Below are 16,241 nucleotides of genomic sequence, written 5' to 3'. Positions count from 1 at the left end.
AACCCAATAGGCAAGGTTTTTTCCAAGTATCTGCCTCGCAAAAAGGAACATGTCCATATGTCAATAAGTGCACCCTCGTATGTTTGAAACCAGTATAACAACCTCATTCTTGAAAAACAATTAACATGCTGCATACAAGTAATTCAAATCATATATTTTCTAACCAAGCAGTTTAAGCACGTGGTACTTTATGTAAATCAGTCACAACACTAGAGAAACCTGGAAGTATCCAGCTTATTGGTTAAACATATTACCAAGTCTGATCTGCTGTTTCAACCTTGAAAACATGCAAACCAAATTTTAGTTTTTTTTTTTTCTGGAAAGCCATTTAGCATAATCACAGAACCACAATCTGTTTGAATCCGGTTTTATAATTTGAGCATTCTCAAATATTTAGGTAAACATAACAGAACCAAGTTGTGTGGATTTGATACATAATTTGAACATTTTCAAATACACAGTATGACCGAACCATAGGCTGTTTGGATCAGATTTATAATTTGAACATACAGAACAAAACTATAATTTAGCACAATGTCATCTGAGTAATCGCGGATAGATTGACCAAATCAACACATTTCTTACCTATTCAAGTTATGCAAATCCTTGAGAGTTTTGCATATCTTTATACAAAGGACGTGGTTTGTTTGCATGGTGTATCTGTCTCGATCATATCTGATCGTGGCACTCATTTTACTTCACAATTTTGAAACCAATTTTAGCAAGCCTTTGCGAATGTCCTGACCTTCACATGTGAATGTCCTCACACATTTGTGAACGTCCTCCTGCTTATACCCCTTATGCAATTTTAGTAAAAAGATTTCACACCTTTTGGGGACCTTTGCAAATCATGACCGTGAATGTCACACTATATTTGTGAATGTCATAACATGTCAGGCAAAGGGCCTCATTGCTAATATTTGCAAAAGTGTTGCTAAAAATATAAAAACCTTTAACGATGCTCGTAAAATGCCATTAAAGCCTTTTGGGACGCTCATAAAGTGCCACTAAATCCTTTAAGAGAACATTCACGTATTTAAGAACAAATTCACATATTCTCGTATTTGAGAAAAAAAATTTGCATATTTAAAAAAAAATCGCAAAATTCACATATATAAGAGAAAAATCACATATTTGGATATTTGAAAAAAAACTCCCATATCTGAAAGAAATTTGCTTGTAGAAAAAGTAAAAAAGTCATTTTACAAGCAAAAATTTAAGAATTTAAACTTAGAACAGATTTCAAAAATTGTTAAGGCATTTCAAAAAATGCATCATTTTTGGCATACAGTACCGCCATTTTCTCTAATAAGAATGTTTCTATTCTTGAGTCTGAACAACAGGACTTGCAAGCAGGTGAGGAGGTTGTTGATTGATTTTGATTTCCTAGAAACACGTTTGATTAGACAAACCCGAGCAAGGACAAAGCAGTCTCCTCACAAGTGTTGTCCTCCATTTGAAACGCAGGGAAAATGCTGTTTCCACAGGGACCGCCATATCCCTTATGTAATGAGGCAACAATACTCATGACTAGGGGAGAAACCCACAGATTCTGGACAAGCACCTTCGGATGTGTCTGGATGGCAAACGCCCTCTAAAAGGGGTTCAGTAGAAAAATGGTGGCCTACTGGATCAAAGAAGACTACGGGCAAGGCAGCTATTTGTTGTATGGACCTTAGGTCCAGATCCAAGGGTTAAGGTTAATATTTTTTGTATTATGCTTAAAGGGTTTGTATGCTACCGTTGATTGTGATATGCAGGCATACTGGTTCTAAAACGCAATTTTTGGAATGTGCTCCTACGGGAGATCGATTGTATTATTGTAATAAAATGGGAGGCCTATCCCCCAGCAGCTTCTCATCAAAAAAATGAACCAGCAGAACAAAGTAATTTGAGTAAGCTCCCAATTTTTGAGGCATGAGTTTTGCAAACATCCAAATAATAAAATGAAAAGGCACAATGAATTGGGATTAACTTGGTTCACAATTATTCATCAGTAAGAGGCCACTTCGGTGATAACTTTTGGAGATAGAACTACATAAACATTAGAAACATATATCTATCCCTTGAGATAACGATTTCTTTTACGTGTCCTGGTAGTTTAAATGTGCATAAATATGAAAATTTTAGCAGGAGATACAAGGGCAGGATTGCACAAAACTTGGGGACATCTCCAAGGTTGGTACACAAATATGATTCTTGATGTTAAACCATGTGATCAATGGAAACCATCAGGACAACCAAAACTCTCTATATCAGTATCGTGCATCTTCACTTTTGTGGGGCTTCAATTTTTTCTCAACTACTTCATGTAACATGTTTGAGAGCGAAACCAACTATGATCTGGCAGCTGATGAATTGGGCCAATACCCGCAATGGCAATATCCTAAACACCACAATTGGCACAAATGAGAGGGATGAAGCATTGATAAAAGACAGAATTGATGAAAGAAAATTAGGCTCCAAAGGACAAAGGATCATCCTTAAACTTGTCACGGCACAGTTAGGCCCATGCCATTCATCTATTGGGAGTCGTTGATTTGCTGATACGATTACCTTCTAGACTTCAATAGTAAAGATGAAAGATCCAAAAGAATCAGACCTTATCGACAATTAACTGCATCGCTGTCTGTTTGACAGTACCTACATCCACAGCATCGACTCTTGAGAAAAGTTCCAAGAATGGGAGTGACCTCCCATAAGTCAGCATCTGCACCCAATAGTTATTACTGCACATGGTCACCAAGTACTCAAATGACAAAACAAAAAGAACAGAATAAATAGCAGGTTTCACAAGCGTCTCACTGCCATGTTTTTTTCAAATAATAACTTTTAAAGCAATCTGACAAAATCCAAAAGTATTTTCATGATATTAAAAACCAAAATTCAAAAAGACAATTAATTGTCTGTACTGAAATTTCTGATTAACAAATCAAGTGATAAGAAGAAGACATAGAGAGAGATGATGTAGGCAAATGAGATGAAATTTCTTATCGAGCCCCCATTCTCATTCATAACACTAATATGAGATGCACCAGTACAAATAATATTATGGATCAAAATACCCTTATACCCTAAACAAATGATAAATATGTATAAGCAGGGTAAAAAAGAAAAAAAAAACTCCACTCACACTTAATATGACAAAACTCACTCATTACGCCCCCCACAAGTTGGGGAAAAATATCAAGCAAACCCAACTTGCAAACCATCTTTTGAGATCTGAATCTACTTATAGCTTTGGTAAGGATGTCAGCCAGTTGAAGATGAGTGCGAACAAGATGAATATAAAACATTTTATCTTCTATCTTTTTCTTTATAAATATGTTTGGTCCTTTCATGATAAACTAAATCAGAGGCTATTTACACAGCTGTCTGATTGTCACAATATAAGGAGATGCGAGTCTTTATTTCTATCTTCAATTTTGAGAGCAAAGGTTTCAACCAGATTCTCACACATCTCTTGAACCATAGCTCTAGACTCAGCCTCAGAACTCAATCCGGCCACAATTGTCTGTTTTTCACTCTTCTAAGATGCTAAATTCTCACCCACCAAAGCACAATACCAAAAGGTAAAGATCTTAATCAATTTGCATCAACATATATCTCTATATCAAAATGATCATAGCTAGAGTATAAAATTCCTTTTCCTGAGTTTTGCTTCAAATATCTTAAAATACAATATATAGTACCCATGTGTGAAATAGTAGGGGAATGCATAAAGAATCACCACACCCGTTACATATTTAATTTTTAGGTCAAGTGATCGAGAGATAAATAAGTTTCCCCAACAAATGCTAATACCTCCCAATATCTTCAAATTTGTCGTCTGTTGGATCCCACTTCTGATTTTGCTCAAATAGGAGTATCTACACTTTTGCATCCTACTATACTTCACTTAATAAGTCCAGTGCACATTTTCACTGGGACAGAAGAATACCTTTCCTTGACTTTAATACTTCGATACCCAGAAAATAATAGAGGCTCAAAGTCCTTGATATCAAAGACTTCACATAGACGCTTCTTTAACATGGACATCTCTTCCTTATCATCTACCATCATCAATATAAATTAATATAGATAATTTAAACCCCCTCGCAGAAATAGTATATGATCACACTTGTTTTATAGCCAATCTAAATTATTGCCATGTTGAAGCTTTCAAACCATGCACCAAGGGATTGCTTAATCCCATATATGGCTTTGTTTAATTGGTATACCTTGTTTTCAACTCATGAAAATAAATTCTGATGGAAATGTCCCATACACACATTAGATTCCCATATATAAAGGCATTTTCACATCCAACTGATGTAGGGCTCACCCTTTGTATGCCGCTAAACAGATGAGAATTCTTATAAATGCTAGTTTGAAAATATGAGCAAAAGTCTTATGATAATCAATACCATATGACTGACCGAGCCTTTTGCAATTAATCATGCTTTATATCTTTTTATCGATCTATCAGTTATAAATTTGAGAGTATACATCCACTTATGGCCAACTGAACTTCTCCCTTCAGGTGTAGTGGTCACTCCCTGGTATGGTTATGTTAAAAAGTGTGTGTGTATATATATATATATATATATATATATATATATATATATATATATATATATATATATATATATGTGTACACACCAATGTATATACATGTATTATATATATATATATATATAATACATGTATATTTATATATTTTTCCTTTTCTTTTCTTTTATTTTTTCTCCTTTAGTTTGTTTAGTTCATTTTGAACTAGACTCAAACTAGTCAACATTTTGTCGTTGACTAGTTTAAGAGCCATTGGACTAGCGCCAACGACTCTATTTGAGCCTCTTCAAGGCCCATTTCTTCCCCCCTCTCTTGTATATAAATAAGGGTGATTCCCCTCTCATTGTATTAATGTTTTTTAAGCATTTTATGTGAATTAAATAAAGATTATTATTTTACTCTTGAGCCTTCTCATTTGTGCCCTTTTGTGAGTTGTGGTTAATGTGTCTTTAATAGACACTTGTTGTGAGCATTTGTGCTTTTGTTGAAGGACTCCATTTCATTACATAGTATCAAAGCTAGCTAGCTCTTGGATCTTGGAAAGTTGCTGCCTTGACTTCCGTGCCATTGAAACAAAAAGTTGCCGCTTCTCTTTTTCGGTGATTCAAGTATTCTTGTGTTTACATAGTTGAAGAAAGGAGTGGTTTGTTGGCTCAAAGAGATCGTTGACTCTACTCAAAGATCGTGGAACCGTAATTGTGCTCTTGTTCTCTCTTTTTTCTCATTTTTTTTTCTTCTTCCCTCTTTTATTTTTCTTTTTCATCTTCTTTCTCTCTCACCCTTGTAAGAATGGATGACAATGAGAAAGTCATTATTAGGTCCATAAAACTAAATGATACCAATTATGTAATGTGGGTTTTAATTATGAAGCACCATATTTGGGGAAAGAGGTTGTGGGGGTTAGTCGATGGTTCCAATTCAGAACCAAAACTAATCCTCACAAAAATAGAAAATGAGAAAAAGGTACCTCTCATGGAAGGAGAGAAGACTAAGGCATTAGCCACATATGAGAGAAAATAGAAAAAATGAAGGATGGGGCATGCCAAGATCATGTCTTGACAAATTAATAGCATAGATATCAAGAAATGCTCTAGTCTTGTAAAGTTTGAGCATGCCAATAAAGCTTGGGAATACCTTAAAAAATATATATTCCCTAAAGATATTGCACATGTGTGCAATCTATAAGACAATGTGCGAACTATAACCCAAAGTGACAAAAGTATTAGAGAATACTATAATGAGTTGTTTGAACTTTGGGAAGAGTTAACTTTTCTTGAGCCAAAGTGGCATTGTTCCGAAGATATCGAGCTTCGCAAAAAACAACTTGATATAGAACACTTTTACCAATTTGTAAATGGTTTGAGGCCAGAATTTGAAAACACTAAATCGGCCCTTGTACATAGAGGAAAAAATTCCTCTATTGTTGACATTATTGAGGAATTAACTATGGATGAGAATATTAGATTTTGTATGTGTGGTTCAGCCTGCACAGGAAAGTAGAGAGAGAGAGAGAGAGGAGATGCACAATCAGCTGGGGCGGCACACTTAGGCTCGACCTCCAAACCCTAACCTTTATAAAATAAAACAGGTATACAACGAGCCTTGTAATATCAGAGATATTACAAGGATGCCATTAATGAAGTTGTATAGAGCATGTGTTTCATTTAACATGCCATGCGTATGGATCTGGATCCAGATCCATACGCAAACTATATTTTAACACCCTCCCTCAAGTTGTACGTGATTTTGGAGCATGTACAACTTGCTCTTCAATAACCAAAATTGACGTCCTGTTAACCCCTTGGTAAACAGGTCTGCCACTTGATCTTCTGTTCGAACATGACGTAGTTCTATCTCCTTCATCTCGACTTTCTGCCATATGAAATGTTGATCAATCTCATTGTGCTTCATTCTGCTATGCTGGATAGGATTACATGCAATGTTTATTGCGCTTTGATTGTCACATAGAAGAAATAATCGAATAATTGTCTCCCTAAGATCACTCAATAAGTGTCTAATCCATGTGGCTTCTGTCGTGCCTGCAACCATCGATCTGTATTCAGCCTCTGTACTCGATCGTGCCACTGCCTTTTGTTTTCTGCTGCTCCAGGACACTAAATTGTGTCCAATATATACACAATATCCAGAGACAGATCGTCTCTCATCTGGATCCTCTGCCCAATCTGCGTCTGTATAAGTGATGAGTTCATGTCCTCTATGCAGATTATCGTTCTTGTGATAAACAAGTTCGTCTCCTATAGTTCCTTTTAAATAGCGTAGAATGCGCTTCACAGCTTCCATATGACCCTCCGTTGGAGCATACATAAACTGGGATACCTGATTGACAGCATAAACTATATCAGGTCTGGTAAAGGTCAAGTACTGTAACATCCCCACGAGACTTCTATACGTTGTAGGGTTGACACAAAGATGACCATCTTCAGAGCTCAGCCTTTGATGTAATACACTAAGAGTACTGACTGGTTTGCAATTCGTCATCCCGGCTCTTTCCAGAAGGTCAAGAGTGTATTTTTGTTGCATGAGTGTCAATGTGTCTTGTTGTCTGTCAACTTCCACACCAAGAAAGTACCTCAACTCCCCTAAATCTTTCATCTTGAAAGTTTTCATTAAAAACTGCTTCACGTCTTGCACATGATTATCTGAACTCCCAGTGATCACAATGTCATCAACATATATAAGAAGTATAACAATATCTGCCTTTTGGTAAATAAAGAGTGAGTGATCCAAAGAGCATCTTCTAAAACCATAACTCTGAATTTGCATAGAGAAACTTTCAAACCAGGAACGGGACGCCTGTTTCAACTGTCGTAGTCTTCACCATATTGTTGTGTGAATCCTCGAGCAACAAGTCGTGCCTTATATCTGTCAATGCTTCCTTCAGGCTTATACTTTGTTTTATAAACCCATTTTGAGCCAATTGCATTCTTTCCTACTGACCGAGGGACTATTTTCCAAGTCTGGCATTCATGAAGAGCTTCTATTTCTTCATTCATAGCTTCAGTCCAATGACGGGATTGAAGAGCTTGATTAAAACAAGTGGTTCATCCTGTTTTGTGAGCTGAGACATAAACAACTGAAAATCAAGGGAGAAGGTCTCATAACTCACCTATCGTTGAATAGGATGCTTAATGCGTGACGGCCTTTGAGCCGGATCATTGGCGATGCTTTCCACATTCCTTGGCTTTGTATTTTTGACCCGTCTAGTGTATATCTGCCCAGAGAAGCGTTCTACTGGGGGTGGCTCAACTGGAGACTCAACTGGAGATAATTCAACATGCATCTATGAGTCATTCAACTCCCTACTCAAGCCGAAGGAAGGACAATTTGTCTGACATGTTTCTCCTGTATTAGCAAAAAGATTTGCGCTCATCCATGGATCATATACTTCTAATTCTCAAGATGGCAACGCTGCAGAGTCATTGACCTGAAATTTTTGTTCGTCAAAAACAACATTTCTGGAGGTCCTAAAATTTTGTTCGTCAAATTCAGAGGGTATAGTGTGCAAGTTGAAGAGGGCCTTGTATTAGCTCAAATAGGCTCCTCGAGCCTAGCTCAAAATTTTTAATTCTGATGTTAGATCTCTTGGTTTCAAGCAGAGTTATCATGATCTAGATTTGTTTGTATCATCTTCCTCCCAAGGGAAATGCATATTACTCCTATATGTTGATGATATGATCATTACAGGAGATGATTTTCAAAAGGTAGATGATACCAAAAAGAAGTTAGCTAATATCTTTAAGATGAAGGATCTAGGAAATCTGAAATACTTTCTTGGCTTAGAGATCGCATTCTCAAAGAGAGGACTTTTCCTCTCCCAACATAAGTATGCAACTGATTTGGTTGTGAAGGCAAGATTAACATATGATTAAAAAAGGGTTAGTTCTCCTATGAAAGTTAATGTTAAGCTAAGAGCTTCAGATGAAGTGGAACTAGACGATCTAATGGTATACTGGCAGTTAGTCAGGAGCCCAATATATTTTACTATATCTAGATGAGATATCATTTATGGTGTTCATGTAGTCAGTTAGTTTATAAGATCTCCTAGGACAAGTCATCTTGATGTGGTACTTCGGATTATTGGACATGTGAGGGACACCATGCACTATGGGATGTTCTTTTCATCTTCTTCCGTAGATAATAAGAGCCTTTTGTGATGTTGATTTTGGAAGCTCTACTAGGGATCGTCTCTCTACTATTGATTTTTCAATTTTCCTGGGGAGGTCCCTAATTTCATGGTAAAATAAGAAACAACAAAGAGTTGCCTTATATACAGCTGAAGCAGAATACAGAGCAATGACTCAGGTTACAACTGAGATTATTTAGACATGATGGTTATTGGAAAGTTGAGAGTTCCTATTGATGGTTGGACCTCCTTATATTGTGACAATTTGAGTGTCATATATTGCAAAGAATCTAGAATTTCACGAAAGAACTAAAATATTGAGATAGATTGTCACTTTAAAAGGAGGCTCTATCAAGATGTTCTCTCTTGAGCATGTGCGCACTAAGAATCATATTGTGAATGCATTCACCAAGAGCCTTGCTCCTTTGCACTTTAGCACATTTCTTTCCAAATTTGGGATGATTACTCTTGCATCTCTCAAGTTTGAGGGGGAGTGTTGAGAGTCTTGAGACTTATGTATCGAAGGTATATTACATTTAGTGTTGCTGCCCCCTCTTTGTATTTATGTGTACATTTCGTTCTTTTCAGGGATATTTTTATATGTAAGCCTTAGTTAGTGGTAGAGTGTAGAGTCAATCGTTTTTGTCTTGTAGTGCATAGAGGAGACGTCCCCTATTTCTGGTTGTTGCTTTTCATTTCAAGACTAATGAAGTTTCCTTTAAGCGTCTCCACTTGTTCTCTCTTCTTCTTCATGCTATTGCTTGATAACAATCAGAGTATTATTCACATAGTTAAGAATCTTGACAATTATCACTTTAACAAATACCACTTTATAACAAAGCCATCATGTAAAATATGTGAAAGTATTGAAAAATAAACTACTTAAGGCAGAGAACTGGGAACCATCCAGTTGGGAAAAAGTCAATTATAACCATAAGCAACTAGGCTGAGTTCACCAACACCAAAATTAACATTAGCCAAGACAATAACTTGCTCAGATCACCTACTCATGGGGATACCATAAGAACATAATGAATACTTCTCAAAAGAAAAAAAAAGAAACAATGAAAGCAAAAAAGCTAAATGAACCCTATTAAGCAAATTCCCTAACAGATCCTTTTGAATCCTTGGTCTTTTTTAGTATTCATTTCAGTCATTACATCTCATAATGTATATGCATGCAAAGTGATACCTTTTGTCATGACTACAAGTTGATGGTGATGTTGCATATGTCAGCAAGGCACATTTATAACATCCCTTTCTGCTTAAGTTTGGTTTAATTCTCAAAAACTTCCACGTAATAAATTAATTCCTTGTAAGATGGTAGCATAAATTTCTAAAGCTTTTGCTTTCTCATGATTTAAATAATTTTATGATATTAAAGTAAAAGTTACAAGGATCATGGCTCAGCACCTCCTCTCACATAAATAAACCACATTGACTCCACATTTTGATATCTGCAGAGTTGCCTCTGCCAAGTTGCAGTATCTAGACCTTTAGAAACTTCTGGAAAACATTTCTAAGCATTATTAGATGGAACTGATATAATCACTCACCTGCCGTCCATTGTTTTCTGCAACAACACTTGTTCCATCAATATGGAGCAGAAGGGCTGACTTCAACTGCATGACAGAGAGAAGAAACATGATATCATTCAAAAGAATAGAATTTCTGACCAACCTAAGACAAGAATTATTAATACCAAGAAGGCTGTGAAAAACAATCATGAGCCATGATTCCCATTTGTCTTCTTTAGAGAGGCACTTAAGAGGGTCTACACGACTTTCCTGGAGCTTTAAAACTGGTTGGGACACCAAGGAGGTGGGTCCCACTGAGCTTCCTTGGTCTATTTCTGGAGGGGGCACCCCACAGGTGGGTCCCACTTGGTCTTCAACCCCATAATTAGAATGGGGAATCCCTTGCATGAGCCCCAATTGGTCTTCGTTGCTGTAATTAGGAGATGGCGCCCCATGGGTGGGCCCCACAAGCTCTAGCATTTGGAGCAGGGAATTTGGATCTGGATCTTCATCAATCAGGTCCGCATCACAGGCCATGGGCTTTGTATTAGACCCAGGCCCGGCTCGATTGGTCAAGGTCCGTCAACAGCCTGATCAAGCTCGTCCACTAAACGGGTTGGGTTGGCCCATCCCGCCTATTGTCCAGCCCTAGTCTCAGTTGTGCAACTTGGACGCAGTGACAGAGAACATGAGGTTTAAGAAGAAATCAAAAGACCTGACATGGGAGTGGGTGTTTTGCAAAAACAAGAATGATTTAAATTTTGTGACATGGTTTTTGCTTGGGAACATATTCTGGTAGGATATTTAGAATCCAACATCTATTTAGCATAGGGGTCAATGTTAAACATGTGGCCAAGTAACACCGATGAATGAAAAGAACAAAAGAATCATGATATACGAGGGAAGATTAGCTAATACACTTTCAAGTGGAGGATCAGAAGTAGTAGTGGTAGCCAGTGAAGTGGTTTTAGGATGAGACCACATCATAAAGGACTAGTGTATTTCTAAGATGATTTAGAGAAAAAAGAAGAAGCAATCATCAGGGGTCATATGGACAAAGCAAATGACTATAGAAAAACGATATAAGGAAAAAAGGGAATGTGTATGCGAGTACATTAGTAGGTGGTTTTATCAAGCTGGCATACCATTCAATGTTGTAAGATTGCCCAGTTCTCAAACTATGATCGAGGTGATCGGGTAGTTTGGCCTTCAAATGGATGCATTATCGCATCATGAGCTAAGAGAGCCATTATTGGAGAAGGATGTAGCCATAACAAATGAATTCTTGACATCGTACAAGCAACATTAGGCCAAATATGGGTGCTCCATAATGCCAGATGGGCGGACCAATACAGAAGAAAGGGCATTGATCACCTTTCTTGTTTATTGTCCTTTAGGGAAGATGTTTTTGAGGTCGATGGATGCACCTAAGCATGTAAGAGATGCAAACTTACTATATAAATTGGTGTATGAGGAAGGAGGTGAGTCCAAAAAATGTAGTTCAAGCGATCACAGACAATGCCTTGAATTATATGAAGGTAGGTAAAATATTGATGAATGAGTTCATTTTATTGGACTCCGGCATTGCGCATTGCATTGATTTGATGTTGGAGGACAAAGGAGAATTGCTTAAAATAAAAGTTGCTTTTAAAAAAGCAAAGAATTGGTGATATTTATATATGCTCATGGACAATCATTGTATTTGATGAGAACATATATGAAAAATGAGCTTTATAACCAGTAGTGACCCATTTTGCCATTAGATTTTTACTTTTCAAATCTTACGTAAATCAAAAAAGGAGCTAAGATCTATGGTTCTTGAGGAAGAGAGTGGCTCAAGAGTAAGATTGAAGATACTATTGGTGAAAGGAGGTGTCAAAGACTAATCTTACAAACTAAATTTTGGGAGAGTGTAAGTCATGTTTGCAGAATAACGAGTCCTTTAGTTGATGTATTTCGCTTGGTTAATACCAATGAAAAGCCAGTCATGAGATACATATATGAGAAGATGGACCATGCAAAAGAGCAGATAAAGGTATATTATAATTTATAAGTTCTATTGGATTTATTGAATAATTGCTTCCATTGATTTTATTTTTACGAATTAATTTGTGGCTTTTACTACTTAATAGGAAAACTTGAAACATAAAGACACACATGTCCTATCTAGAAGATAGTGGATAGAAGATGGGAGTTACAATTGAATCAGCCATTGCATGCAGCTGCATTATACTTAAATCCAACAATATATTACAAGTATGAGAATATTGAGGCGAGAATATTGAGGCAAATGGTGAAATTAAAGGTGGATTGTACAAATGCATTGATCATATTATTCCAAAGAATCCAAACATTGAAGATTGAATTGCTATCCATAATCAATTACGCAGTTATAGCAATGTTGTTGGACCTTTTGACCTGAGATGGCAAAACGAAAGAGGAAGAATTATTTACCATGTAATTTAGCATTATATTTTGTATACAGTATATAAAACTTTTGATTTATTTTAATTACTTATCAATTTCATGCTTTTTATTTTACGTAGGCAAATGGTGGAGTGCTTTTTTGTTATGACGAGGAACCCTCGCTGAAGCGAGGAAAAGCCCAGAGGGATTATAGCATAGGGTGTTCACAGCTGAAAAACGTTGTTATTCGAGTTCTTGGCCTCACTTGTCCAGATTCTAGTTTTGAGCTTAATTGGAGTACTTTTGATAGGTAATCAAAATGTTCAAATTACTTTTGTCGATCTTCTTAATACTATTCATTCTTATAGTATTATATATATATATATATATATTAAGTTGAAGAATTTTTGTGCAGATACATACCAAAGAGAGGAACAAATTGTTACAAAAAGTTGAATAATTTAGTGTTTATGCAATATAATAAAAATTGAGGCAAAGATATGGAGAAAGAATAAGCAAAGGAGACAATGACGCAATATACTTAGAGAAGTAGATGAAAAGGATGAATGGCCAAGTGATGATGATATGGTCTATGACAGTGGTGATTGTTAAAATATATCATGCGTATGGATCTGGATCCAGATCCATACGCTTGGCATATTAAATGAAACACACATGCTAAATTCATCTTCATTAATGGCATCCTTGTAATATCTCTGATATTACAGGGCTCGTTGTATACTCCTTGTATTTTATAAATGTTAGGGTTTGGAGGTCAAGCATGCAGAGTGCCGCCCCAGCCGATTCTGCATCTCTCTCTTTCTCTCTCTCTCTCTACTTTCCTGTGCAGGCTCTTGCAGGCTGAACCACACATACGAGATCGAATACTATTAGGATTGTGTTCAGCGAGATCACAGGTTTTAGCTTGTCTTCCTCTCCCAATCTTTTCCCTTTTTCATTTTCCCCTTTTCCCATTTTCATTCTCCTCTCTGACTGCAGCCATAAACGACTGATCGTAGCATGTTTGATTCAATTTTTGGTTGTAGTCACCATCTTTTTCTATTATGCTAGTTCTTGATTTTCAAAAATTTTAACGTGATCACAATCTCTTTAACGTCTGCTACTCATTTCTTTTTCCCTTCGTCTGCTACTCATTCTTTCTATTTCCAGAAATTTCACTCTTTAACGTGATAACAATCTCTTTGATTTCCACTCTTTAACGTCTTTGATTCCAGAAAATTTTTTTTATTCATTCTTTGATTTCCAGAACTTTTAACGTCTGTCAGTTTCATTCATTCCTTGATTCCAGAAATTCTTTGATTCCAGAAATTTTTCTTTATTGCTATTTTAGTGTCCCCTGTGCAACGCCTACAGGCATATTGTAACTGTTTACAATCTCGATTCTGAACTGAAAAAAAGAAAAAGAAAAATTACTTATTGATTAAGTGATCTCAAACCTGTTTGTTTCTTTCCATTCGTTTTGGTTGTTTATTCATTGTCCCATTGATATGGATTACTCATCGTCATCCGGTCCCTCTGCAAATTTCTTGAGTCAGCTCGTTACAGAAAAACTTACTCATTCTAATTTTTTGACTTGGAAGAGGCAAATCCTTCCTGTTATACGTAGTCAGGATCTCGATGAACATCTGGATGGTTTAGTTCCTATACCACCACGCCTTCTCATGCAGGAAACCAAGGATGAGAAGGGTGACACAATTACCATTTCTATTAAGAATCCAGAGTATACAGCTTGGAGGAAGCGGGATCAGTCTTTGGTTGCTTATATTACGTCAACACTCTCTCAAGAAGTGTTGGTTACTCTTTCAGATGATTGCACTGCGGCGGATCTGTGGAGTAAGCTGTCTCAGACATATTCTCAGATATCAGAAGCCCGAGTTATGTACTTAAAAAATGAATTTCAAAGTTTGAAGAAAGGATCCATGACAGTCATGGAATACATAGGCCGCTTGAAGAGTATTACTGATCAATTGGCGGTTATTGGAAGTGCTATTGCAGATAAAGATAAAGTTCAACAACTTCTCAATGTATTGGGTCCTGATTTTGACATGCTTACCACAGCTTTATCATGTCTTCCGTAGTTGCCCACTTTTGACGACCTTCAAGCGAAACTTCTCCAGCATGAGATGATTATGAAACAAAGGGCAGAAGGAAATGAATCTGCTCGTCCTCATTCAGTTTTGGCCATGGACACTTCTATAAGTTTTGGACGAGGGAATGGAGGGCATCAAGGAGGCAGAGGCCGCGGACGTTTTGGGCAGGGAGGACGTGGTATCTTGCCTACACCTAATATTTCAGGGGTTTTTAATACAGGGAATCAGAGGAGAGTGCCCACTTGTTTCTTATGTAACAAAAGAGGACATGTGAAAGCTGATTGTTGGTTTAATCTACAAAATAGAGGAAAAATAAACAAAATTGATAATAAATCAGCTACTACTGTAGACACAAAAAGGTCATCCACAGATATGCAACAACTTTTGTTATCAGCATTGTCACAGATGACGATCAAGCAAAATGAACAAGGCGAATGGTATGTTGATTCAAGTGCCGCCACACATGTTACGGGTAATGCGGGTAAGTTATCTCACTTATTGTCTTATTTTGAAAAAGGTAGTATAGTTACGAGAGATGAAACTTATCACTCCATTAGTCATACTGGCAGTGCACATATCCCTATGTCAAAGTCCTCACTTCACTTGTCTAATGTCCTTGCTCCTAATATTAAAAAGAACATTGTTTCTGTAGCAAAACTTGTTGATGATATGAATTCTTCCGTCGAATTTACTCCCTCTTCTGTTTATGTTAAGGATCTACGAACGAAGGAGACGTTCGCTAAGGGGGAGCGACAAGGAAACATGTACGTCTTCAAGGAGATTCCTTCAGTGTCTTCGTCTTCAGTCCTAGTTCTCCAGTTGAAGTCGTCCAAGGATTCTTCAGTGTCTTCACCTTCAGAGTCTTTGTTTTTCCCTTCATTGGAAGTTTTTAATTCATCTCATTGTAATAAGTCAGATACTTGGCATAGTCGTTTGGGACATTGTAGTCGGGGTTTCGTTGAAAACCTTGTATCTGATGGTCTCCTTTCAGAGTCTAGTTTATGTTCATTTTTTGATAATAATAATAAATGTTCTTCATGCGAACTCTGCAAAAGTCATGTTCTTCCTTTTCATATTATAAATAAAAGAGCTTCAAAGCCATTTGAGATTATTTGTTCTGATGTTTGGGGACCCGCACCTATTCATTCTCTTTCTGGCAGCTGTTACTATGTTATCTTTATTGATTCTTATTCCCGTTATACTTGGATATATTTCTTAAAACACAAGCATGAAGTTTTTCAAATATTTCGGGAATTCCATTCGATGATCAAAACAAAGTTTGCTTGTGATATTGTGCATTTACAATGTGATGGTGGAGGAGAGTATTCATCGAACGAGTTTATTGCCTTTCTTCGGGATAAAGGAATAAGTCGACTGGTTTCTTGCCCTCATACTCCTCAACAAAATGGGGTTGCGGAGAGGAAACACAGGCATATTGTAGAGAGCGTGATGAGCATGTTACATGATAGCAATGTGCCCGTTAGTCTCTGGACAGAAGTTTTTCACACATCT

General features: G+C 36.9%; 1 protein-coding gene across 1 annotated transcript in view; it reads right to left on the bottom strand.

Annotated features, from left to right (window-relative positions):
* Nucleotides 1-1,943: 1,943 nt before the first annotated feature.
* Nucleotides 1,944-16,241, bottom strand: part of LOC149828488 (putative mitochondrial-processing peptidase subunit beta, mitochondrial) — a 124,220-nt gene continuing 109,922 nt past the window's right edge. The window contains exons 8-10 of the mRNA XM_090017064.1: nt 10,252-10,317; nt 2,603-2,710; nt 1,944-2,386 (exon numbers count right to left, since the gene is read on the bottom strand). Of these exons, the coding sequence (XP_089873190.1) occupies nt 2,303-2,386; nt 2,603-2,710; nt 10,252-10,317 (258 nt within the window). The 3' untranslated portion in view covers nt 1,944-2,302. The remainder of the gene's footprint in view (nt 2,387-2,602; nt 2,711-10,251; nt 10,318-16,241) is intronic.

Source organism: Nuphar pumila, chromosome 9, assembly GCF_984573655.1.
Source record: "Nuphar pumila chromosome 9, dmNupPumi1.hap1.1, whole genome shotgun sequence".
Taxonomy (NCBI): Eukaryota; Viridiplantae; Streptophyta; class Magnoliopsida; order Nymphaeales; family Nymphaeaceae; genus Nuphar; species Nuphar pumila.
The sequence above is the reverse complement of the archived record's forward strand: the minus strand, read 5'-3'. Positions and strand labels throughout refer to the sequence as shown.